The 27,152-nt window shown below is 49.8% G+C and overlaps 1 protein-coding gene across 1 annotated transcript in view; it reads left to right on the forward strand.

The window, feature by feature from the left end:
* The first annotated feature begins 959 nt into the window (after positions 1-959).
* CERS1 (ceramide synthase 1) overlaps positions 960-27,152 on the forward strand; it is a 28,519-nt gene continuing 2,326 nt past the window's right edge. The window contains exons 1-5 of the mRNA XM_056867667.1: positions 960-1,199; positions 22,237-22,396; positions 24,400-24,580; positions 25,498-25,659; positions 26,237-26,384. Coding sequence (XP_056723645.1) covers positions 978-1,199; positions 22,237-22,396; positions 24,400-24,580; positions 25,498-25,659; positions 26,237-26,384 — 873 coding nt within the window. The 5' untranslated portion in view covers positions 960-977. The remainder of the gene's footprint in view (positions 1,200-22,236; positions 22,397-24,399; positions 24,581-25,497; positions 25,660-26,236; positions 26,385-27,152) is intronic.

Raw genomic sequence — 27,152 nt, forward strand, 5'->3', positions numbered from 1 at the left:
AAGGTTCCTTTTCTCGGTAAAACAAACTCACATCCGCCTTGAATAGAGGCTAATCCTGGCCGCGGGAGGGGGCGGATCACCAGTCTTAGATCCTTCTGAGCTAGAGATCTGCCAGGACCCACGAAGGGCCAGACCAAATGATTCCGCGGGCCTTAAACGGCCCCCGGGCCTGACGTTCCCCACCCCTGGCCTAGAGCATCCCTGACAAGTGCTTGTCCAGCCTCTGCTTAAAGACTGCCAGTGAGGGGGAGCTCAGTGGTAGAGCATCTGCTTGGCATGCAGAAGGGCCCAGGTTCAATCCCTGGCATCTCCAGTCAAAGGGACCACCAGACAAGTAGGTGATGTGGAAGAGACCCTGGAGACCCTGAGTAGACAATATTGACTCTGATAGACCGAGGGTCTGATTCAGTAGAAGGCAGCTTCACGTGTCCATGTGTTCATGGGAACCACTGCTCTAAGACCACGATCCTACACGCTCTTAGGATAGGGTTGCCAACCACCAGGTAGTAGAATACAAACCCCTCGGTGTTAATAGTAATTACATCCAAATGAGCACTTCTCTGTGCATTTGGATGTAACCACCAGGTAGTAGCTGGAGATCTATTATAGCTGATCTCCAGCCGATAGAGATCAGTTCCCCTGGAGAAAATGGGCCATCGGACTCAATGGCAATGAAGCCCATCCCCACTTGGGCCATCGGACTCAATGGCAATGAAGCCCCTCCCCCCCAAGCCCCGCCCTCCCCAGGCTCCGCCCCCAAAGCCTCCCGCCCGCGGCGGAGAGCGACCCGGCCACCCTATCTTAGGAGCCAGCCTCTCGAGCTCCGGCGCGCCCCCTCGCGGCCGCCCGCCGCCTCGCCGCCCCCGCAGCGCGCCTGCGCGTCGGGGAGCGAACCTGCTCTTCCAGCGGCCAACAGCTGGCGCGGGACCGGCGCGCGCTGCAGGGCGGCTGCGGCGCGGGCCGGGCGGGGAGGCGGGATGGAGGCGCCGGAGCCCATGCCGGGCTACGGGGAGCTGGCGCGGCGCAGCTACCGGAGCCTGGCCGGGGCGCTGCGGGGCTGCGGCGACTGCGGCTGGGAGCTGTCCCGCCGGACGTGGGCCGAGAACGCCCGGCTGGCCTGGAGCGAGCCGCTCCTCTGCCTGCTCTGCGCCGTCGGCTGGACCGTGGCGCGGCGCGCAGCCTCCCGCCGCCTCTTTCGGGTCAGTACGCCGGGCGGGGGGGAGCGTCATTGGGTCTTGGCAAGGGGGGAGCGAGCAATTAATGTGGCCATGGCATCTGCATTATATTTGCATTGCATTTGCATTACTTTTGCATTGCGTTTGCTTTGCATTTGCATTGCGTTTGCTTTGCATTTGCATTGCAGGGGGCAGGGGTTTCATGACCGCGGTGGGGGTCTCTGTCATTCCGTGGGATCCACAGTGGCGTATTGCCCGGGCCGGGGGGAGAGAAAGCGTCATTTAGTCTTGGGGAGGGGGGAGCAATTAATGGGGGCATTATATTTGCTTTGCATTGCATTGCAGGGGGCAGGAATCAGGGTTTCGGTTTCATGACCGGGGGGGGGGGAGTCTCTGTCATTTCATGTGGTCCACAGTGGCGTATTGGGGGGGGACGGAAAGTGTCATTTAGACTTGCTTTGGGGGGGGAGCAATTAATGTGGTCATTGCATTGCATTGCAGGGGGCAGGTATCACGGTTTCGGTTTCATGACGGGGGGGGGGCTGTCATCCCGTGGGGCCCTGCTGGAGTATTGCGGGGGGGGGGGGAGAGAAAGCATCATTTAGTCTTGCCTTGGGGAGGGGGGAGCAATTAATGTGGTCATTGAATTGCATTTGCATTGCGGAGGGGCTTCATTTGGTCTTGGGGAAGGGGGAGCAATTAATGTGATCATTGCATTGCATTTCTTATGCGCTTTCTTATGCGCTTTCTTGTAGGTTTTTTTGGGGGGGGTTAAACTTGCAGATGCTTGACCTTCAGTGATGGTGCGCACCTCTTTTGGTGGAAGCCGTTATGGCATCGCGTTAGGAGGGGTGGGGGTGGGCGCTTGGGGCCTGGCGTTGAGCCCCAGGGGTAGATAGAGGATAAACTGGGCCGCAGCAGGGGGGGGGGTTGACATTTGCCATTGGATGTCGTGGAGTGGGGGTGTCTGTCATGGTGTTTGTGGGGGGGGGAAGGTTGAAATCTGACCTTGTGTAGCAAAAGAAACCTTTCGGAGAACATATAACATCTGCTTTTGAACCCTTATGGTGGGGAGGGTTTGCTGGAATAGCAAGATTGGGTGGGGGGACTTCTGCAGTTATCTTGTGTGGTCCAGAAGTACGTTGCAAGGAAAGAACCGACGAGATGCCATTGCAGTATGAAATCTAGCATTGGCAGAGTAGAAGTATTTCATGGTGTCCAGGAGGAGGGCAACAAAGATGGTGAGGGGTCTGGAGACCAAGTCCTGTGAGGAAAGGTTGAAGGAGCTGGGGATGTTTAGCCTGGAGAGGAGAAGACTGTGAGGGGTATGATAACCATCTGCAAAGTACCTGAAGGGCTGCCATAGAGAGGAGGGTGCCGAGTTGTTTTCTGTTGCCCCAAAAGGTTGGACCGGAACCAACAGGTTGAAATTAAATCAAAAGAGTTTCCGTCTAGATGTTAGGAAGAACTTTCTAACGGTTAGAGCGGTTCCTCAGTGGAACAGGCTTCCTCGGGAGGTGGTGGTCTCTCCTCCCCTGGAGGTTTTGAAGCCGAGGCTAGATGGCCATCTGTCAGCAATGCTGATTCTATGACCTTAGGCAGATGATGAGAGGGAGGGCATCTTGGCCGTCTTCTGGGCATGGAGTAGGGGTCACTGGGGGAAGGGAGGTGGTTGTGAGTTCCCTGCATTGTGCAGGGGGTTGGACTAGATGACCCACAGGATCCCTTCCAACTCTATGATTCTATGGTAGGGGAGGCTGAGATGTGATTGTCTGGGCTAGATGTTATGTTGGGTTGTGAGCTTGCCTTGCCTTGCCTGGTGGGGGACCGGGAGGATTTGAACCCAGATCCCACACACTTGGCCACCCCAATTCTGCCTTGCATCATCCATTTCCGGAGGCCAGACACTAATATGTAATATAATTTACTAGTAAAGGTGTGGGGATAGAAATGGGATGGGGTGGAGCAGTGGGGGGGGGCTATCCCCCCAATTACTTCTGTTCCGAGATCCTTTTTCTTTCTTGACATGCTCCAGACTGACTCATTTCCGCCTCCCCTGATCTAGGTAGGGTTTGCCACAGGTGATGGGGAATAATAGAATTGACTGACCTTTCACGTTGGGATGAGGATCGCTGTTACTTTCCTTGAAAGATCAAGGCCAGAGCTCCTTTCGGAAAAAAAACTGCAGGATTCTCCCACCGATCCCCCCCCAGTTTTTGGCTTTGAATATCCCAAACATCAAGAACAGAAACACGCTATCAATACAGGGCGTGTGTTTCGTACGAAATACGCAGAGGGGATGGGGAAGAAAGAAACTGCACAGAAGAGCAAGAAAGGAAGCTTCCAAGAGAATGGATGGCCATCTGTCAGCAATGCTGATTCTATGACCTTAGGCAGTTCATGAGAGGGAGGGCATCTTGGCCATCCTCTGGGCATGGAGTAGGGGTTCACTGGGGGTGTGGGGGGGAGGTAGTTGTGAAATTCCTGCATTGTGCAGGGGGTTGGACTAGATGACCCTGGTGGTCCCTTCCAACTCTATGATTCCAGGAAGCACAATTCATAACACAGAGCAGGTCACCTCCTAATCCCCAGGGGGTTCTTGCAGGGCCTTCTGTGTTGCAGCACCTCGCCAGTGCTATGCTCTCTTCCTAGCCCTCTGCCACACGCCAAATCGGTGCCTCCGGCTTTCCTTGTTGTTTGATAACTGCATTGCTATTGGTTCTCTTGCTCTCCCTATACCGCTTGCTTGTATTTGGACTTATTGGTTGTAAATTAAGCTAGAATGCTCCCTTCGTTCTCTTTTGCTGTGGTTATTTTTTTTTAAGGGTTTTACCTGTCGGTATCTGCCGCTGATCTCGCTCTCATTTTTTGTTTGTGGTCATTGTTTTTATTGCTTTCTGTGTTTCAAAAGACCCGGATGGTCCACGTTAGCCAGATTTCAGTATCAGCATTGTCAGATCTCGGGAGCTAAGCAGGGTGGGCCCTGGTTAGTACTTGGGTAGGAGACCACCGAGGAAGTCCAGGGTCGCTATGCAGAGGCAGGCAATGGCAAACCACCTCTGAACGTCCCTTGCCTTGACCTGGGTGGCCCAGGCTAGCCCAAACTTGTCAGATCTCGGAAGCTAGGCAGGGTCAGCCCTGGTTTTTATATGCCGACTTTTTCTACCATTTAAGGAGGAATCGAACCGGCTTGCAATCGCCTTCCCTTCCCACAACAGACACCCTGTGAGGTAGGTGAGGCTGAGAGAGCTTGAAGAGAGCTGTGACTAGCCCAAGGTCACCCAGCAGGCTTCATGTGGAGGAGTGAGAAATCGAACCCGGTTCTCCAGATTAGAGTCTGCTGCTCATGTGGAGGAGTGGGGAATCAAACCCGGTTCTCCAGATTAGAGTCTGCCGCTCCAAACCACCGCTCTTAACCACCACACCACGCTGGCTCTCCTGGAGCATGTAGGACTCCAGTGATACATGAGCAACCCAGTCTGGGATGGGTGATTTTTTCCCCCTGAGAACCAATGTGGTGGAAGGGTTAAGAGGGTTGGATTAGTATCTGGGAGAACTGGATTCGAATCCACAGTTGTGCTACACAGACCCCGAAGGAAGTCCAGGGTCACTATGCAGAGGCGGGCAACGGCAAACCCCTCTGTTTGTCTCTTGCCTTACAAAATCTCATGCATAGTTACAAAAGACTTTTTTTAATAATAAAATTTATTACAGCGTTAAAAAAGGACAAACCAATCCAAACATCAACCAAAACATAGAGTATGAAACATATAATATTGCTGAACAAGCAGTCGCTTTATGAACGACCACCATCTGATACTAAACTTTTAAGTATATTTTCCATTCTGGAAATTGTATGTCTCCATACTTCTTCTAAATCCTGTATGTTTTTGTCATTTTGGTAATAAGTCAATTTAATCAAAACATAGATCTCTTTCACTTTAACAAATTAACTAATGAAATCTGGTGAATTTTTTTCCCCTTTCCAACATCTAGCAAAATTTACTCTTGCTATTGTTAACATGAGGAGGATTATATCGAGATATTTCTTATGCATGATCGGTAGACAATTTAATAAAATTGTTTCTGGTTTCATAGGAATATCTATTTCCAGACCTTTGGATATAATTAATTACTTTTTCCCGATAAGTTGTAGCTCTAATACATTCCCACCACATATGATAAAAAATCTGCCTTTCTACAAAAGACTCTTATTTTCCCACCTCCATTCTTTGGCAAATCTGATGTTTTTGTGTGTTTTATGCTCCCAGAAATCATGGTTTCCGTTTTAATATTGGGTTGGATCCTTCGCATCCATTTTATTAGCAACAATGCTTTCCTCTAGCTCAAGGCAGTTTCGAGAGAAGCTTCTGATGTCAGCAATAGCTGACAGTGGAATAGAGTCGCGGGATCCAACCCAATATTCCTGTCGGTGGACTCTGATCTGGAGAACCGGATTGGATCCCCCACTCCTCCACATGAGCGGCGGAGGCTAATCTGGTGAACCGGGTTGGTTTCCCCACACCTCCACATGAAGCCTGCTGGGCGACCTTGGGCCAGTCACAGCTCTCTTAGAGCTCTCTCAGCCCAACCTACCTCGCAGGGTGCCTGTTGTGGGGAGGGGAAGGGAAGGTGATTGTAAGCCGGTTTGATTCTCCCTTGAGTGGCAGAGAAAGTCGGCATATAAAAACCAGCTCTTCTTCGAGTTTCTTTGTTGCGGCCAGACATCAAAGGGCGATCTCCATTTCTTCCCCAATATGAAGAAACCATAAAATTGGAAGTTTCAAACTGAACTGTTGTCACCGCATAGTTTGATCGCATCCCTGATAAGTTCTCTGCAGGTCTTGGGTATTTCCGAGGTAGCTTGATTTAGGGCGCTTTCACACATCCCGAACGATGGACTTTCGATCCACTTTCAATGCACTTTGCAGCTGGATTTTACTGTGTGAAACGGCAGAATCCAAATGATCGTTAAAGTGCATTGAAAGTGGATCGAAAGTGCATCATTCCGGATGTGTGAAAGCGCCCTTAGTAAGATAACCAGTGGCAGGAATAGAGAGCCAGTGTGGCATAGTGGTTAAGGTGTCGGACTAGGATCTGAGAAACCCAGGTTCGAATCCCCACTTGGCCATGGAAACTTGCTGGGTGACCTTGGGCCAGTCAGTCACTCTCGATCCTGGCAAGTATTTGGACAGGAGACCTCCAAAGAATAACAGGGGAGTGATGCGGAGGCAGGTAATGGCACTCTACCTCTGAACGTCTCACATGAACACATGAAGCTGCCTTCTACTGAATCAGTCCCTTGGTCCATCAAAGTCAGTATTGTCTTCTCAGTCCGGCAGCGTCTCTCCAGGGTCTCAGGCTGAGGTCTTTCCCATCACCTACTTGTCTAGTCTCTTTAACTGGAGATGCCTGGGATTGAACCTGGGACCCTCTGTATGCCAAGTTTGGAGAGGGGCCATGGCTTGGTGGTAGAGCATCTGCTTGGCATGCAGAAGGTCCCAGGTTCAATCCCCGGCATCTCCAGTTAAAGGGACTGGGCAGGTAGGTGATGCGAAAGACCTCTGCCTGAGACCCTGGAGAGCCACTGCCAGTCTGAGTAGACAATTCTGATTTTGATGGACCAAGGGTCTGATTCAGTAGAAGGCAGCTTCATGTGTTCAAGTTTGATTCAGTTCTTTTCCAGATTTCTAGCTATTTAATTTTTTAAAAAAGACATGGCAGGAAATGTATTGTTAATGGAGAAAATGATGTCAACCTCATTGAATTACATTACTCTTAGTTTAATACATATTCTTCCATAACAGTCTTCAAATTTCTTATTTATTACCTAAAACTCGTTTATTTTATGGGGAGGGGCTGTGGCTCAGTATGCAGAGCATCTTCTTGGCATTTAGAAGGTTCCAGGTTCAATCCCCGGCATCTCCACTTAAAGGAACAAGGCAGACAAGTGATGTGAAAGACCTCTGCGTGAAGCCCTGGAGAGCCACTGCCGGTCTGAGTAGACAATGCTGACTTCGATGGACCGAGGGTCTGATTCAGTATAAGGCAGCTTCATGTGTTCATATGTTCAAGTTCTTCTTTCCACACCTTCATGCAGAAGGCCAGTTCTGTTTCACACATGAAAGAGAGAACTCCTTTGAAATACCTATGACCGTTTTTAATTATAACTTATAAAAGTTGCCCTTCTATTTGCCAGGTATCTGGCTTTCCTCTGCCAGGTGGCACAGGCATGATCTGAGCGAATAAAACCAAATAAAACCTTAGCCGTGGGACTGCCGTTTGAAGAGAGAATAGAGTCCCTCCCATGCCGTTTTATGAAATCGTTACGGCTTGTTAGTTTCCTATAAATGGAAGATCGTTGCCTGGGAAAATAGTGGGAGTGACTCCAACCAAGGTACCCACAGATGCTGGGGAGAGCGTGGCGCTTCTTTCCCACACCGAGAGCGCGGCACGCCCAGGAGGAACGTTGTGCTTTGGAAAGGATCGGAAGGTAGGGAGTCCACCAGGATTCTGGTGTTAGGGGAGAGCCTCCTCTGTGTGAAGTGCCGTCAAGTCGCTTCCGACTCATGGCTACCCTATGAATCAATGTCCTCCAAAATGTCCTGTCTTTGACAGCCTTGCTCAGGTCTTGCAAACTGAGGTCCGTGGCTTCCTTGAATGAGTCGTGGCTTCCTTCATAGAGTCGATCCATCTCTGGTTGGGTCTTCCTCTTTTCCTGCTGCCCTCCACTTTTCCTAGCACGACTGTCTTTTCCAGTGACTCTTGCCTTCTCATGATGTGACCAAAATACGACAGCCTCAGTTGAGTCCTTTTAGCTTCTAGGGTCAGTTCAGGCTTGATTTGATCTGTAACCCACAGATTTGTGTTTTGGACGGTCCAGGGTATCTGTAACCCTCTCCCCCAACACCACATTTCAAAGGAATCTACTTTCTTCCTATCAGTTTTCTTCAATGTCCAGCTTTCACACCCATACAGAGTAATAGGGAATATGATGGCATGAATTAACTTGATCTTGGTTGCCGGTGACACATCCTTACACTTAGCTCCGTCATGGCTGCCCTTCCCAATCTCAACCGCCTTCTGATTTCTTGGCTGCAGTCTCCCTTTCGGTTGAGGATGGAGCCAAGGAATAGAAAGTCTTCAACAATTGCAATTTCCTTATTGTCAGTCTTAAAGATCCTTCAACGTCTAGTCATTTACAGAGCGCTACAGGATCACACCAGTGAGCCTCTCGTCCAGTTTCCTGATTCCCCCAGTGGCCACAAGTAAGAATAGGGAATATGGATACCAGAAATATCAAAGATAAGCAACAAAATGTGGTACCCATGATACTGTATATGAATTTCACTTTTAAATATTTACAAGTAGTTGTTAATTTTAGCAACAATGGATAACATAGTTTAAACTGATACAAATACAGAGTATATTTCTACAGATTTGTCGTGCAATCTTTCGCCAATGATACAGTTTGCTCGTAAGCAAAAGGGGCAGTAAACAAGTTAAAAACTTTTGTCCTTTTTTGAAATCTTTACCTAATGAATTACTAGCGATATTCCTGTTTGTTCGTATGTATAATTGACTGAAGATTATTCACAGTGGGTAGCCGTGTTAGTCTGTCTGCAGTAGTAGAAAAGAGCAAGAGTCCAGTAGCACCTTAAAGACTAACAAAAATATTTTCTGGCAGGGTATGAGCTTTTGTGAGCCACAGCTCACTTCTTCAGATACTGAAGCTCATACCCTGCCCGAAAATATTTTTGTTAGTCTTTAAGGTGCTACTGGACTCTTGCTCTTTTCTACTGACTGAAGATTGTACGACAAATTTGTAGAAATATACTCTATACTTATATCAGTTTAAACTATGTTATACATTGCTGCTAAAATTAACAACTATTTGTTATTTGTAATATATACGTCCTGTGGCAGTGAGTTCCGCAAGTTAATGATGCATTGTGTGAAGAACTGCTTCTCTTTTGCCAGCCACTGGTCGATTGCAGGTCCCTTGCATCGTGGGAGAGGAAGGGGTAGTTAACCTTTCCCCGCTTCCTCTGCGCCTTGTGAAATGCGAGAAACCTCCGTTTCTCCGTGACATCCTCCCGTGGTTGCTGTTTCCTCCGAAACTCTTTCCCCTGCATCTGAAAAAAAGCTCCCACAAAGCAAGATCGACACTCTCTGTCTCCTGAGCACGGCTCGTCTGTTTGCGGTTGCTAATGCTTCTTCTCCCCCCGCCCTCCCGCAATAAATAATAGATCATTGTTAGCGTGCAGGCCCACCGTGCGTGGGCTGCAGCAGAAGTCTGTGTCACGCCACAAGGACCTGGAGGTTGTGGGCCAAGTCTAAAGCACGTGGGAGCCCCGGCCGGACATGATTCTTGCAGAGCGGGGTTAAGGAGACCTTTAAAAAGCCAAGCCTGGTTCCGGTAGCGATGGAAACCTCCAGCGAGGCAGAAAAGCTAAGCTAGTCTTAAAACGTTTAACTGAGTCAGGATTGGAGCACCTAGTCCAACATCCTCAAATAGTTAAATTGGGGAACTCCCTGCCCCAGGATGTGGTGATGGCTGCCAACTTGGAAGGCTTTAAGAGGGGAGGGGACATGTTCATGGAGGAGAAGGCTACCCATGGCTACTAGTCATGATGCATCTCTATTCTCTCCAGGAACAGAGGAGCATGCCCATTATATTAGGTGCTGTGGATCACAGGCAGGATAATGCTGCTGCAGTCGTCTTATTTGTGGGCTTCCTGGAGGCACCTGGTTGGCCGCTGTGTGAACAGACTGCTGGACTTGATGGACCTTGGTCTGATCCTGCAGGGCTTTCCTTATGTTCTTAACCCCAAGAGGGGCCAGGCGGATACCATCTCTGGAAGCCCCTTGGGAACAAAGCCCGATAACTGCTCCAGGGTCTGGAGGTTCCATTTAACTACCATGGCTTAATAGCTGTGGATTCACCTCCATAAAGCTAGCATGTGAGTCCATCTATCCTTAAGAGATAGATCACGATGGGTAGCCGTGTTAGTCTGTCTGTAGCAGTAGAAAAGAGCAAGAGTAGCACCTTATAAACTAACAAAATTTCTGGCAGGTTGTGAGCTTTCGTGAGTCACAGCTCACTTCTTCAGATACAGCTAGAATGTGAGCCCATCTGTCCTTAAGTAAAGAAGAGTGGATTCAGACACCCAATGTCAATAGCATGTGAATGCCAGTACCAGGTAAATGACATTACCAGATGTGGATCAGGTGTGATATGCCTGGGTCAGGGGTAATAGGCGTGAAGAAATCAGCATTGGTAGTGAGACAGGAATCCCAGGTCCCTATTCAATCCAGGATAACGGATTATTAGGTGTGATATGCAGAGGGGTAGTAGTGGTAAAGTCTGCATTGGTAATGAGACAGGAATCCCAGGTCCTTATTCAGTCCAGGAGAATGGAATATTAAGTGTGATATGCAGAGGGGTAATAGGGGTGGAGAAGTCAGCATTGGTAATGAGTCAGGCATCCCAGGTCTCTATTCAATCCTGGAGAATGGATTATTAGGTGTGGTATGCAGAGGGCTAAAAGGAGGGGAGAAGTCAGCATTGGTAATGAGACAGGTATCCCAGGTCCCTATTCAGTCCAGGAGAATGGATTATTAGGTGTGATATGCAGAGGGGTAGTAGTGGTGAAGTCAGCACTGGTAATGAGTCAGGCATCCCAGGTCCCTATTCAATCCAGGAGAATAGATTATTAGGTGTGATATGCAGAGGGGTAGTAGTGGTGAAGTCAGCACTGGTAACGAGACAGGCATCCCAGGTCCCTATTCAGTCCAGGAGAATGCATTGTCTGGAGCTTCGTTATTAGTTGTAATTCATCAGTCTCTCTAATCTAAGGAATCAACCATCTGCTGCCCTTCTAGTAAGTGCATAATTGCAGCCGTGATTCTTGAGTGTCTTAAGCTGGATTCAAAAGAAGTATTAACGGAACCTGGACCCGAATGTCAGTTTCCTTTCAGGCTTGGGGCCCATCCGTGCTCTTAAAAGGGAAGCTAATCCTGATCCGAATTCAGCATTTACAACTTGGTTAAACCAGTCTCGGCAAGCGGACACATTTATAAAGTTGTGAAAAGGCACGTGAAGAGTTGGAAGCCAGAATCTGGCCTGAGAGGTGGTCTCCAGCGCCCTGCCACCTGAGATCTTTTGAACTGGAAATGCCAAGGATTGAACCAAGGACCGTTGGCATGGGAAGCGTGCGCTCTGTCATTGCTCTGAGCCAGCGTGGAGTAGTGGTTAAGAGCAGCGGACTCTAATCTTGAGGACCAGGTTCGATTCCTCCACTCCTCCACGGGAAGCCTGCTGGGACACCTTGGGCTAGTCACAGCTCTCTCCGAACTCTTTCAGCCCCACCTACCTCACAAGGTGTCTGTTGCATGGGGTCTTAGTCACTTCTGGTCACAATCTGTCTCTGATCCAGCTGTTTTGGAAAATGGAAGTGTTCTCCGTTGGCCAGCCGATCTAGCGGGTTCGGTAACTCAGCCCGTGAGGCTACGAGAACGAAGGTGTCGTTGCCGTTACGGAGAGTGATCGGATCTCGCAGCACATGGGGGGAAAAACACTTGATAGTGTTTTGCCGGGCCCTGCGGGCAAATGTGTGATAAGGGCTACTGACCGGGAAAGGAGGCCGGATTGTGCTTACAAGGTAGTAGCTGCGTTATGATCTGCTCTTCTTGAGTTGCACTCTGTACGTGATGCTTTCCATAAGAAGGTAAACAGGGTGTGGGGTTTCCCTCCCCCAGCTGGAGCATTTGGCTACCCAGAAATGGCATTTTCTTTCCAGGACGGGGGGTGGGGGCAGACAGCTACGATGCCGACTTTGGCCAGGATCCCACAGGACTGTTGTGCCAAGCTGTGTTGCTTTCCTCCAGGGAGAGCGTACTTCACCTGACGCCAGAGTCTCACAAGAGAATAAGGCTCCTCGAGGGAAAGTGTCGGCAGTACCAGCCTCGCAGGATCCTAACCGCTTGTATCGCCTATCAGCATTAGCATCACCTGCCAACCCATGACTAGTACTATCATTTATATATATACATCTGAACCTGGACCCAGAGTGCGAATAAAAAAATACACACATTGGGGCCCTGCACTGATAGGGTTTTTTTAAAATTATTATTAAAATGTTTATTAAAATTATTAAATTATATTATTAAAATTATTAAAATTATTATTAAAATAAGATTAGAATACCATGAAATAACATTGAAATAACTTTAAAACAGTCTGACCCCCAAGAAGCTAGTAGTTATCAATCAATCATCATTTATTGCGGTCAAAAGACCAATTCAGCACAGACTAGTAATTAAATGTGTTACATTCCCTGATTAAAAACAGCCTTGGCTCGGATTTTCTTGGCTGCTAAAGCAAAGAGTGACATTTTATAGGATGCATCAGGATCGGCGTCTCATAGGAGAAAGAGCCGCGTCTCTGGACCTGGAAAACAGATTTAGGCCCTTCAGCAACGCTCCGAGAAATTTAGATCTGGGCTCTGTGTAAAGAGGGCAGAATAAGGTGTAATGAATTAAGTCCTCTGGAGCGGCTGCACAAATGTATAGGCAAGAGGCCCGTGGTGTTCAGGAGTAACGTCCAGCTATCCAAGAAGAAACCAAGAATGGGAAAGTGAGATGTTTTTCTTTAAAATCAAACTGCTGAAGCAGTTGAGGCTTACTAGGGAAACGGCAGCAAGTGAGGTTGTACGTAACTGTAGTAGTAACATCAAGATTTCAGGCAGAAGCTGTTTAGCAGGGCGCCTTGTTTTAAAATACTTTCTTGCATGTACACACGGTGATGTGGTCAGGATCCTCGGGCCGCTGTGGCCGAAGCAACTTTTAAACCGTCCGCGCATCCAATCAGAAGGCCTGCTGGGCAAAAGCCCCACCCAGCCCCACCCACTTTCTAAATGGGTGGTTTGGCGCGGTGGACTCTGATCTGGAGAACCGGGTTCGATTCCCCACCCCTCCACCTGAGCGGCGGCGGCTAATCTGGTGAACCGGGTTGGTATCCCCACTCTTCCACACGTGAAGCCAGCTGGGTGGCCTTGGGCAAGTCACAGCTCTCTTAACCCCACTTATCTCACAAGGTGTCTGTTGTAGGGAGGGGAAGGGAAGGTGATTGTAAGCTGCTTTGATTCTTCCTTAGGTGGTAGAGAAAGTCAGCATAGAAAAACCAACTCTTCTTCCTTGTCTTCCTCCTCCTCCTCCTTAGAATCATGGAGTTGGAAGGGACCACTGGGGTCATCTAGTCCAACCGCCAGCACAATGCAGGAAATTCACAACTACCTCCCCCCTCCCAGTGACCCCTACTCCATGCTCAGAAGATAGCCAAGATGCCCTCCCTCTCATTATAGTTTTAATGTATTTTATTGTTATAGTGCGGTTTTAATGTTGTTACCCGCCCTGAGTCTGGCCTTGGCCGGGGAGGGAGGGTTATAAATTTGTAAAATAAACAAAAGCAGAGAAAAAAATGTGTAGTAGCGCAGTCCCTGGGGGAGGGGATAGTGATGCTGCAGAAATTGGGGGGGGGGGGACCTTGCAAATAAATCCACAAATTGCTGCCCAACAAAGGGGAGGGGAGACCACCTATGAGGGGCTGTGGCTCGGGGTAGAGCATCTGCTCGGCATCCAGAAGGTCCCAGGTTCAATCCCCGGCCTCTCTGCTTTAAGGGACTAGGCAAGTAGGTGATGTGAAAGACCCCTGCCTGAGACCCTGGAGAGCGGCTGCCGGTCTGAGTAGACAATACTGTCTTTGATGGACCGAGGGCCTGATTTCGTATAAGGCAACTTCATGTATTCACGTGTTACATTGGTGGTGAATTAAAAAAGTATATTAAGGACATATTAAGAATATGTTTTACTTAAAGAATCTCCGCCTGGGTAGGGCGATCGCACGCCATCTGCGAGTGACTGTGCATGCGTGAATGACTGCAAATGTCGTTGCAGTCTACAAATCTGGATTCGGCCTTCCAAGCAAAGACTCCAGCCTCCCCCACCCCTGTCTCTCCTTTTCCTAAAGTACGGTTGCAAGAAATCGAAGGAGACGTGGAGGGTACCCTCGGTCCTCGCCCAGCAGCTGCTGTCATAGCAACAGCCCAGAAATGCCTCTGTTGCTACGGGCAACCTGGACCATATTGGGCGGTGATGTTTCTGGATGCCCCGGCTTTATGAACGGCGGGGTTTTCCAGCAAGCGACGCTTTAATGTGTGCACGGGAAACCCCGCAGAGGTTTGACCCTGTGCTTTGACACCGGTGAAGATTGTGGGAAGGGGGGAGTAGCATTTTGGACGGCTGGTTTTCTGATCTGGGAGGAGAATTAGCACCCGCAGTCACTGTTTTGACATAGACACAAGAAGACCAAATCGGGCCACTTCTCCGTCCAGCCCGGCACAAATTGGTGGCATCTCTCCAGGGTCTCAGCAGAGAAAGATCTTCCCCAGACTTGCAAGCTGAGATCCTTTTAGGTGGAGGTATACGGAGTGAACTTGTATCGTTAAATTGGAAGTCTTTACAGCATGTTCCAGCCTCGTGAAAAGAAGTAGTGGTGTTGGTTTTTATATGCCGACTTTCTCAACCTTCAAGGAGAATCAAACCGGCTTACAATCTCCTTCCTTCTCCTCTCCCCACAACAGACATTCTTGTGAGGTAGGTGGGGCTGAGAGAGTTCGGGGAGAACTGTGACTAGCCCAAGGTCACCCAGCTGGCTTCACGTGGAGGCGTGGGGAAACAAACCTGGTTGAACGCATGAACACATGAAGCTGCCTTATACTGAGTCAGACCCTTGGTCCATCAAATTCAGTACTGTCTATTCAGACCGGCAGCGGCTCTCCAGGGTCTCAGGCAGGGGTCTTTCACATCACCTACTTGCCTGGTCCCTATAACTGGGGATGCTGGGGATTGAACCTGGGCCTTCTTGCATCCCAAGCAGATGCTCTATCACTGAGCTACGGCCTTTCTCCATGGCTCTTCAGGATCTCAGGCACAGTTCTTTTGCATCCCTGCTGCCAAATCCTTTAATAGGAAATGCTGGGGACTGAACCTCGGACCTTCTGCATGCTAAGCAGATGCTCTACTGCTGAGCTGGGGCCCCTACCCAAAATGGCAGAAGAGGTACCTCTCACCTTGAACGCACATGACGCTGCCGAATGCTGAATCAGACCAACAAGGTCAGTATTGCCTGCTCAGACTGGCAGCAGCTTTCCGTCTTTCACATCACCTACTTGCCTAGTCCCTTTAACTGGAGCTGCCGGGGACTGAACCTGGGACCCTCTGCATGCCAAGCAGAGGCTCTACCACTGAGCCACGGCCACTCCCCAGGTTCTCCAGATGAGAGTCCACTGCTCCTAATCCCTACACCATACTGGCTCTCTCTCTTTTACCAGGGCGGTCTTGGAGTACAAACAGACGGGATAATTGGAAGCAGCGTGATGGAGGTTTTTAGAGACTGGGTTCAACAAAGGTGATGTGGTCCAAAATAAACCCATCTTTGACCACCTCCAGAAGATTAAAAGTGAGGGGGCCAGGCGCCCCTCCCTGGGGAGGTTGTTCCATAATCCTGGGGCTGCCACTGAAAAGGCCCTGTCTTGTGTACCCACCAAACAAGCATCTCAGGAGGGCCTTTCCCTGAGATCTTAATTCCCAGCATAGACTTAGTCTTTATTGCGGGAGTCAACTTGTAGTGGGGCACCTGTGATGGTCATGCACCAGGGTTGCCAACTCTGGGTTGGGAAATTCCTGGAGATTTGGAGGTGGAGCCTGAAGAGCATGGATTTGGGAGCTGGGGGACCTCAGTGGGGGGGTATAATGGCATTGAGTCAACCCTACGGGGAGGGGAAAGGAAGCCGGTTGGATTCTTCCTTAAGTGGTAGAGAAAGTCAGCATATAAAAACCAACTCTTCTTCTCCTGGATATGAAAAAATTCTATGTCCAGGGAAATGTTGCTCAGGAAGGAAGAGTCAGTCCTATGCACAAATGCAACACCCCCCCTGCCTCATGGGGGATCTCAGTGTGGGGGGGGGGGCATAATGCCATAGAGTCAGCCCTACAAATCAGCCATTTTCTCCTCAAGGAAAGGGAACCCTAGATAGCATGGGTCACAACCTACGTTACTTGAATTTTGGAGGCGTTGGGATGTTGGTGGTCCGCATTTTTGTGCCGACTGCCCCCCCACCATGTGGTTTTCCCCACGTCTCCTGTGGTGGGGCTTGGAGGGCGAGACCTGTGCCCCCAGGGTCCCGCAAAAACGAGGCCGAATGACTTGCCAGTCGTTCCCCTTCGTTTATTCTTTGCGGTGCCGTGCACAAGGAGGCACCACCACGGTTCATTGGCAAAACGCAGACAGGCCTCTGCCCCCGAGGAGCTTACAGAGGGGCGACAGAGGCAAGCCGCCGTCCCGACCTGGTTCGGCGGTTCCTGCCGAGCCGGACGAAGCGTGCTTCGTTGCAATGGTTGCATACGGCTCGAGTTGGGCTGTAGCGTTTCCTCTCCTTGCTCGCCTGCTCAGCGCTCTCGGCCCCAAGTACAGACTGTCTCCCGGGTTCCTCTTCTTTCCTGGCTCTGCCCTTCCATAAAGAATTGGCTCGTGGGCCGCAGGGCGTTGGAGAATCCCGCGTGGCTTCTTTACATGCTCCCTTGGGTCGCTCAGGACCAGGGCCTGTGCCAGACTTTTTTTGCGCCCTAGGCAAGGTGAACTACATGTGCCCCCCCCATTGCTAACTAATTTTCAAAAACAGATGTCTTCTTGAAAAAATAAAAGCCTGATGCATTCCTACAACACTTTTTATAAGACGTTATAATTAATTGGTTTCAGGCAGCCGGCTCGAGGTCGACTCAGCCTCCCATCCTTCCGAGGTTGGTAAAACGAGTCCCCAGCTTGCTGGGGGTAAAGGGAAGATGACTGGGGAAGGCAACGGCAAACCACCCCGTAAACAAAGTCTGCCTAGGAAACTGTCGGGATGTGACGTCACCCCGTGGGTCAGGAATGACCCGGTGCTTGCACAGGGGACCGTTACCTTTTTAAAAATTATAATTAATTATGTTCCATAGCACTGTTGTGGTACTTCTCTTAAAATAAAATAAAAATGCATTTTTTTTCAAGAAACTAATCTGTTAAAAACTGTGCCCCTCTGAGATCTGTGCCCTAGGCGACCGTCTCGTTCGCCTAATGGTAGTGCCGGCGCTGCTCGGGACACAAAGCGGGAACCTTTGTGCCCTGGCAAGAGGTCCTTGGTCCGTTGGCGTCCGTTCCTCATGCAGCGCTTCTCTCGACTCGCCTTCTGAAGCAGGGCGTGTCTTTCAATGGGCCAGAACCTTTTCAGGGAGAACATTTGATCTCCCAAGGGCTGAGATTTGCACTTCTTTACTGCGGGCGACACCCGGCCCTTTTAATCCCCTTCGTAGCTGCGGCAGCGTAAGAGTGAATGGACACCTCTTGCAACGGAGGGAAGTAAGCTGTGGGGTCTCCTGAGGATGGGTGTTGGGTCCAGTACTGTTGAATTTGCTCATCGGGTATCTGGAACTGGGGGTGAGCCGTTTCGCGGCCAAGTTTGCAGATGGTCCCAAAGTATTCCAGGTGGTGAAAACCAAGGCCGGCTGTGAGCAGCTCCAGGAGGATCGCTGCAGATGGGGTGAGTGGGCAAAGGTGTGAACATAAGAAAAGCCCTGCTGGATCAGACCCAGGCCCATCAAGTCCAGCAGTCTGTTCCCACAGGGGCCAACCAGCTGCCTCTGGGAAGCCCACAAACAAGACTGCTGCAGCAGCACCGTCCTGCCTGGGTTCCACAGCACCTAATATAATAGGGATTCTCCTCTGATACTGGGGAGAATAGGTATGCATCATGACTAGTATCCATTTTTACTAGTAGCCATGGATAGCCCTCTCCTCCATGAACATGTCCACTCCCCTCTTCAAGCCTTCCAAGTTGGCAGCGGTCACCACATCCTGGGGCAGGGAGTTCCACAATTTAACTATGCGTTGTGTGAAGAAATACTTCCTTCTATCTGTTTTGAATCCCTCACTCTCCAGTTTCAGCAGATGACCCCCGCGTTCTGGTCTTACAAGAGAGGGAGAAAAGGTGTTTTAAAAATGTAGAAATTCCACAAAGATGCCTAGTTGTGTATGCTGTTATAAATGATGGGCTTATGTTAAAGCAATAAAATAATTGTAGGCTTGATAGGAAAATAACTATTGTATATATGTCTATATTTTGGTTTTCTCCAACATTTCTGTTTTTTTCCAGGAACACTTCCCCCCCTGGGGGGGGACAGGACATTTTTTCCATAGAATTTCTGGAAATTTTATATTTCTGGTTGCCGCTCTGAATTAAGGTGCAACTGGATCATTCCATCAATCCTGAAGCAGAAGAGGCTAGTTAGAATGTGACAGGGCAGGAACAGTAGTGCATGCAGAGTTGTATCGGGTGACCTCTTCCTCCATGGCTAGTTAGAATGAGGCAAGGCTGAAACAGTGATGCATGCAGAGATGCAACGGGGTGACCTCTTCCTCCATGGCTAGTTAGAATGAGGCAAGGCTGAAACAGTGATGCATGCAGAGATGCAACGGGGTGACCTCTTCCTCCATGGCTAGTTAGAATGCAGCTAGACTGGAACAGTGGTGCATGCAGAGGTGCAACAGGGTGATCTCTTCCTCCATGGCTAGTTAGAATGAGGCCTGGCTGGAACAGTGGTGCATGCAGAGATACAACAGGGTGATCTCTTCCTCCATGGCTAGTTAGAATGAGGCGGGGGTGGAACAGTGGTGCATGCAGAGATGCAACGAGGCAACCTCTTTCTCCATGGTCAAGTGATTCGGTTGTGCCTCTGCAGGAGATGTGACTAGATCATTCAGTACTTCCCGATGCAGCCAAAATTGTGAACCCCTCGAAGGAGAGAAGCAAGGGCAGAGCAGCGACTTACACAGAGGTGCAGCAGGTAATCCCAGCAGGCCTCTGCATCAGGTGCAGCAAGCCCATTTGGATCCTGCCCTGTATGGAGACGCAAGAGAATTACCCGTCCGCAGAGAGACCAGGAGCCTCTAGTTACCAGGTTCGATTAGCTTCTACCTCGACACCGCCTCTCCTGGGCACACCTTTCGGGCATGTTGACGCCCGTAGTTCTGCGGGCGAACCTCCTGGGCAGAGGGAGACCGCCGCGGGCCCGGCTGCAAACCACTCCGCCACGGGAGGAGCAGCTGAGGCCTTAATATAGCCTCCCGAGTGGGAGCCAAACCTGGGCCCGGCTGACCTCTCCGCCAGTCCCTCCCTGCTGCCCGTTTTTTATTTCAGCCATGCAGAGTCTCGAGTTTCCCCATCCTGCTTTGGCAGCCGCCTGCAAAAGCCTGGGTGTGTGTGTGCCTTTAGAAAACACAGCGCCGTTTTTATCCGTCGTCCGGGGGGGGGGGGAAAGTGTGGAAACCAGGTATGGCTGCGTCTTGCCTTCTTCGGAGAGGGTCCGTGAAATCACTGCCTGGAGTTAGAATCAAATAGAATCATAGAGTTGGAAGGGACCACCAGGGTCATCTAATCCAACCCCCTGCACAATGCAGGAAATTCACAACTACCCCAGACACCCCGAGTGACCCATATTTCATGCCCAGAAGATGGCCAAGGTGCCCTCCCTCTCATGATCTGCCTAAGGTCATAGAATCAGCATTGCTGACAGATGGCCATCCAGCCTCTGCTTAGAAGCCTCCATGGAAGGAGAGCTCACCACCTCCCGAGGAAGCCTGTTCCACTGAGGAACCGCTCTAACTGTTAGGAAATCCTTCCTAATGTCTACACGGAAACTCTTTTGATTTAATTTCATCCCGTTGGTTCTGGTTCGACCTTCTGGGGCAACAGAAAACAACTCGGCACCCTCCTCTACATGACAGCCCTTCAAGTACTCGAAGATGGTTATCCTATCCCCTCTCAGTCTTCTTCTCTTCAGGCGAAATATATCCAGCTCCTTCAACCTTTCCTCATAGGACTTGGGCTCCGGACCCCTCACCATCTTCGTTGCCCTCCTCTGGATACGTTCCAGCTTGTCTACATCCTTCTTAAATTGCGGTGCCCAAAACTGAACACAGTACTCCAGGAGAGGTCTAACTAGAGCTGAGTAAAGCGATACCATCACTTCGCGTGACCTGGACACCATACTTCTGTCGATGCAGCCCAGGATCGCATTTGCCTTTTTAGCTACCGCATCACACTGCTGGCTCATGTTCAGTGTTTGTGCACATTACTGCAGGAATCCCCACAGGAGCCTCGTGAAGAGGCTGTGTGTCTGGCAAATGAGAGTCAATGTGAGCAAGTGTAAACTGTTGCGTTTGGGGGCAAAAAATCTCCACTTCACATATACACTGATAGGATCTGTGCTGGCAGCAACAGACCAAGAAAGGGATCTTGGGGTGGTAGTGGATCGCTCGAGGAAGATGTCAACCCAGTGTGCGGCATGCTGTGAGAAAGGCAAATTCCATGCTGGCCATAATTAGACTAGGAACAGAGAATAAAAACTGCTGCTATCTTACTGCCCTTGTACAAACCAGTGGTGAGACCACACTTGGGATACGGTGTACAGTTCTGGTCACCACACCTAACAAAAAGATATTGCAGAGCTTGAGAAGGTGCAGAAAAGAGCAACCAAACTGATCAGGGGACTAGAGCAACAGCCCTACGAGGAGCGGTTAAAACGCTTAGGGGTGTTTAGCTTGGAAAGAAGGCGGTTAAGGGGAGACATGATCGAGGCCTATAAAATTATGCATGGTATAGAGAGAAACGTTTCTCCCTGTCTCATAATACTAGAACGTGGGGGTCATCTGCTGAAGCTGGAGGGTGAGAGATTCCAAACTGACAAAAGGAAATATATCCCGATGGGTAGCCGTGTTAGTCTGTCTGTAGCAGTCGAAAAGAGCCAGAGTCCAGTAGCACCTTAAAGACTAACAAAATATCTGGCAGGGTGTGAGCTTTCTGAAGAAGTGAGCTGTGCCTCACAAAAGCTCACACCCTGCCAGATATTTTGTTAATCTTTAAGGTGCTACTGGACTCTGGCTCTTTTCTACTGATAAAAGGAAGTATTTCTTCACACAGCGCATAGTTCAGTTGTGGAACTCCCTGCCCCAGGATGTGGTGATGGCTGCCAGTCATGATGCATACCTGTTCTCTCCAGGATCAGAGGAGCAGGCCTACTATATTAGGGGTTGTGGAATGCAGGCAGGATAAATGCTGCTGCAGCCGTCTTGCTTGTGGGGGGCTTCCTAGAGGCCCCTGGTTGGCCGCTGTGTGAACAGGCTGCTGGACTCGATGGACCTGGGTCTGATCCAGCAGGGCTTTTCTCCCTGCCCCAGGATGTGGTGATGGCTGCAAACTTGGAAGGCTTGAAGCGGGGAGTGGACATGTTCATGGAGGAGAGGGGTGTCCATGGCTGCTGGTCAAAATGAATATTAGTCATGATGCATACCTGTTCTCTCCAGGTTCGGAGGCACATGCCCATTATATTAGGTGCTGTGGAACGCAGGCAGGATGCTGCTGCTGCAGTTGTCTTGTTTGTGGGCTTCCTGGAAGACACCCGGCTGGCCGCTGTGTGAACAGACTGCTGGACTTGATGGGCCTTGGTCTGATCCAGTAGGGCGTTTCTTATGTTCTTATGGAGGATGGGGCTATCCATGGCCACTAGTCAAAATGGATACTAGTCATGATGCACACCTATTCTCTCCAGGATCAGAGGCGCAGGCCTATTGTATTCGGTGCTGTGGAACACAGGCAGGATAAATGCTGCTGCAGCCGTCTTGTTTGTGGGGCTTCCTAGAGGCACCTGGTTGGCCGCTGTGTGAACAGACTGCTGGACTTGATGGTCTGATCCAGCAGGGCCTCTCTTATATTCTTATGTGTGTGGCAGGGGACAGGCCAAAGGCCTCCCCGTGCGTATGTGGCAGAGGCTGGAGCAGATGCACTTCCTGGCATGTGCTCGGTCTGAGCCCTGTCAGGTCTAGGGTGGGGGCGTCCCTCGCTGCGCGGCGAAGCTGCCTTGCTTCCGGTGGTCCTTTCGAACTCAACCCCCGTTTTTTCTGCTGCAGCCCTTCGCGGAGTGGTGCCAGCTGGACCCCAAGGATGCCGCGAAGGTGCCGGAGAGCGTTTGGAAGCTCCTCTACTACCTGTTCTCTTGGTCCTACAGCACTTACCTGCTCTTCTTCGCCGGGTACCCCTTTTTCTATGACCCGCCCTCCGTCTTTTATGGTGAGCGGCTTCCTTCTGTTCCAACGCCCACTTCTGCCGGAACAGAGTTTTGAGCTGACTGGAAACCTGGGGACGTGTTTCCGAGACTTGGACGTTAATTTTCAAGCATCAAACCGCTTTCCAGCTTTCCCGTCTGCAGAGTTTGGGAGGCGGGCACAGGTGTCTTCGTTTCGTTTTTGTTGGGTTTTGTTTTCAGTTCCTTTTTTTCAATCTCAGCGACCCTTTTCAGCTTGCCATTTCTGCATTTGTACAGAAATTACCACCCTGACCCAGATGGCTTAGGCTAGCCCAATCTCGTCAGATCGGAGATGCCAAGCAGGGTCGGCCCTGGTTGGTACTTGGATGGGAGACCTCCAAGGCAGTCCAGGGTTGCTGCATAGAGGCAGGCAGTGGCAAAACCACCTCTGAACATCTCTTGCCTTGACCTGGATGGGCCAGGTTAGCCCAATCTCGTCAGATCTGTGATGCCAAGCAGTTAGCACTTGGATGGGAGACCACCAAGGAAGTTCAGGGTTGCTGCACAGAGGCAGGCAGTGGCAAAACCACCTCTGAACATCTCTTGCCTTGACCTGGATGGCCCAGGTTAGCTCAATCTCGTCAGATCTGTGATGCCAAGGAGTTAGCACTTGGATGGGAGACCACCAAGGAAGTTCAGGGTCGCCGTGCAGAGGCAGGCAATGGCAAACCACCTCTGAACGACTCTTGCTAGCCCGATGCAGGAAGCCCCAGGTTCGATCCCTCCCAACTCCAGCTTTTTTTAAAAAAATGCCTCATGGTGCAGACCTCCACCTGAGACCCTGGAGAGCTGCTGCTATGGAGAGGGGTCGTGGCTCAGTGGTAGAGCCTTTGCTTGGCATGAGGAAAGGTCCCAGGTTCAATTCCCGGCCTCTCCAGTTAAAGGGACCAGGCAAGTAGATGATGTGAAAGACCTCTGCCTGAGACCCTGGAGAGCTGCTGCCAGTCTGAGTAGACAATACTGACTTTGATGGACTGAGGGTCTTATTCAGTAGAAGGCAGCTTCCATGTGTCCCCATCCCCTCTCTGTCCTTTTTGTGTTTTTTTTTTGCAACAGTGCACCGTAGTGGTCACAGTGTGGAATGCCTGCTCGGGATCTCTCCGTTCTTGCAGTTCACTGTTGGCATTTCTGGTTGCCGGTGTCTCGCTTTCCCCTTCTGTGCCTTGAGGGAGTTAAAGGGGCGCGCGTCATGTTACCACTCTGAGCCCCGTGGCGCAGAGTGGTAAAGCTGCAGCACTGCAGTCAAAGGCTCCGCTCACGACCTGAGTTCGATCCCGACGTCTGTCGGCCGGCTCGAGGTCGACTCAGCCGTCCCTCCTTCCGAGGTGGGTCAAATGAGTAGCTGGGTACCCAAGGTTGGGTGAAAAGAATATATATATAAGTCTATGTATAAATACTGAAAGTATAATTTATTAGAAGCACTATATAAAAGTTAAAATTATTTAAAAGCATTAAAATAGCACAATGGCATTTCCTGAGGTTGATAACTATAACCACATACCAAAAGCGTTTCGGCCTATGGGGTCTTCATCAGTGGTTAATTAAAACCCTTTCTTAAGCCTGCACACATTTACAGAAATACATTAATGAATACAAATACAAACAGTTCAAACCCAACCAGGCATGTGTATATGTTGTAAATTCTATTCCCAATTACTCTGGTATAATAGGCTCTTATTGTAATACTGGTTAGTATAAGTCTCTCAAATACTATGTGTGCAGGTATCAACCTAGTAAAGCAGTGAGTCAAATGAGTACCCAGCTTGCTGGGGGGTAAAGGGAAGACGACTGGGGAAGGCACCGGCAAACCACCCCATAAACACAGTCTGCCTAGTAAACATCGGGATGTGATGTCAACCCATGGGTCAGGAATGACCAGATGCTTGCACAGGGGACTACCTTTAACTTTACCATGATGGATCTCTACCCTGTACTAGCTTTGCTGCTGCTGGACTGACCCTGCTTTGTCATCTCCCTTTCCGCCCAGATTGGAGGAAGGGCATGGAAGTGCCGGCGGACATCGCCGCGGCCTACCTGATGCAGTGCAGCTTCTATTGCCACTCGATCTACGCCTGCCTCTACATGGACGCCTGGCGCAAGGACTCGGTGGTGATGCTCGTCCACCACGTGGTCACCCTGGCCCTCATTGCCCTCTCCTATGTCTTCAGGTGAGTCCTATGTCTTAAAAACATAAGAAAAGCCCTGCTGGATCAGACCGAGGCCCATCAAGTCCAGCAGTCTGTCCACCCAGCGGCCAACCAGGGGCCTCCAAGAAGCCCACAAACAAGACGGCTGCAGCAGTGTTGTCCTGCCTGCGTTCCACAGCACCTAATATAACAGGCCTGCTCCTCTGATCCTGGAGAGAATAGGTATGCATCATGACTAGTATCCATTTTGACTAATAGCCGGGGATAGCCCCGTCCTCCATAAGAACATAAGGAAAGCCCTGCTGGATCAGAACAAGGCCCATCAAGTCCAGCCATCTGTTCACACAGAGGCCAACCAGGTGCCTCCAGGAAGCCCACAAACAAGACGACTGCAGTAGCATTATCCTGCCTGTGTTCCACAACACCTAATTTAATAGGCCTGCTCTTATTAACTAGGACTTGATGGACCTTGGTCTGATCCAGCAGGGCTTTTCTTACGTTCACTATGGTGGCTGCCAACTTGGAAGGCTTTAAGAGGGGAGTGGATATATTCATGGAGGATAGGCTACTAGACAAAATGGGTACTAGTCATGATGCATACCTATTCTCTCCAGGATCAGAGGAGCAGGCCCTATTATATTAGGTGCTGTGGAACACAGGCAGGATGGTGCTGCTGCAGCCGTCTTGTTTGTGGGCTTCTTAGAGGTACCTGGTTGGGCTGCTGTGTGAACAGACTGCTAGACTTGATGGGCCTGGGTCTGATCCAGCCGGGCTTCTCTTATGTAGGTCAGCCCTGTCCTTCCAATTGTGAGGTTGCCTATTTAAGCTCACCCGGCAAGTTCATGGCAGGGGTGAGATTCGGGGAGGGGGCTTCCCAGTTCCACAGCTTGGCCGCACCGACCTGCTCCTCTCCCGCTTCTCTTCTGTCCGCTTGGCAGGTACCACAATGTGGGCATCCTTGTTCTCTTCCTTCATGACATCAGCGACGTTCAGTTGGAGTTCACCAAGCTCAACGTCTACTTCAAGTACCGCAGGGGGGTCTATCACCCCCTGAACGACTTCATCTCAAATGTCGGTTGCATCTCCTTCAGCGTCAGCTGGTGAGCTTGGCTTCTCCCCCCTGATCCCATGGGTAGCCGTTGCTCCATAGGGTCACGGCAAGAGACGTTGTGGGGAAGGGAAGGTGATTGTAAGCTGGTTCGATTCTTCCTTCAGTGGCAGAGTCAAGTTTATTGATATGGTCTATTTGGCCAGCCAGAAGTTAGTACATCAAATTATCTAACTTGATAAGACTGTAAAAATGATACAAATTACAAAAAATGATAAAAGTCTGGTATTAATAAAATATAAAATATTAGTGCATAACACAAAAGTAGGTGTACCATTTTAAGATTACTAAAAGTATAAAATAATTTAACAGGTTTCTTGCGTATTTTAATTGCAATGGCGCAAAATTTGGCAGTGGGCCGTGAAAGATGAGGAATCTCTCCCATCAGAAGCTTCATGGACAGGAACTCAAACGACTTGTCTGGGAATCTGCTGATCACGGGAGCAATAAGTCTAATAGGCACCCCATGATAAAATGGGCAGCTGAACAATACATGTTCGCTTAAGTAGTAGAGAAAGTCGGCATATAAAAACCAACTCTTCCTCTTCTTTTCCCTCTTTTCCTGGCAGGTTCTGGTTCCGTCTCTACTGGTTCCCCCTCAAGGTATTATACGCCACCTGCCACTCCAGCCTCCGCTCCGTCCCCAACATTCCTTTCTACTTCTTCTTCAACGCTCTGCTCTTCATCCTTACGCTGATGAATCTCTATTGGTTTACGGTGAGTAGCAAACTCACAAGAACATTAATTAGCGTGCCTGCCCGTGCATAAACATGCTCCTTGCAGGGAAAGTTTTCCAGAGGGGAGCCTTAAAAATGTAGTTTTCCACCAGTACCCAAGCCTGCTGAAATATTACCAGTCTGTTCCTGACTCTTTATTAGCACTGTATTTTGCTGCACGAAAAGATCAGGCTGTTGAGCTAACTTATCTAGCTTATCTATCTACCCACCCACCTACTTCATTTATATCCCACCATTTGGCCCAATCAGGGACCACTCAGATTCCACAAGAAAGCATAGAATAGAATCATAGAGCTGGAAGGGTCCGTAGAGGCCATCTAGTCCAACCCCCTGCTTGATGCAGGATCAGCCTGGAGCAGGGGTTCTCAACCTTTTTTTGCTTCATTCCCCCCTTTCACAATTGTTCAGAATATAATTCCCCCCTTCCCAAGATAGTCATAAACTTTATTGAATGTCGCAGATTAAATTAAAAACAAACTACAATTTTACAGATTGTACATAACTTACAGGACATCACACTTTGCTGAATAGTGGTCCCGATTCCCCCTTTGGAACCCTAAAATTCCCCCCCTTGTTGAGAACCCATGGCCTAGAGCATCCCTGACAAGCACTTGTCCAGCCCCCGCTTAAATACTGCCAGAGAGGGGGAGCTCATTACCTCCCCAGGTAGCTGATTCCACTGTTGAACAACTCTTACTGTAAAAAAACCTTCCCTCATATCCAGCCGGTACCTTTCCGCTTGCAATTT

This window comes from Euleptes europaea, chromosome 2 (genome assembly GCF_029931775.1).
Source record: "Euleptes europaea isolate rEulEur1 chromosome 2, rEulEur1.hap1, whole genome shotgun sequence".
NCBI lineage: Eukaryota > Metazoa > Chordata > Lepidosauria > Squamata > Sphaerodactylidae > Euleptes > Euleptes europaea.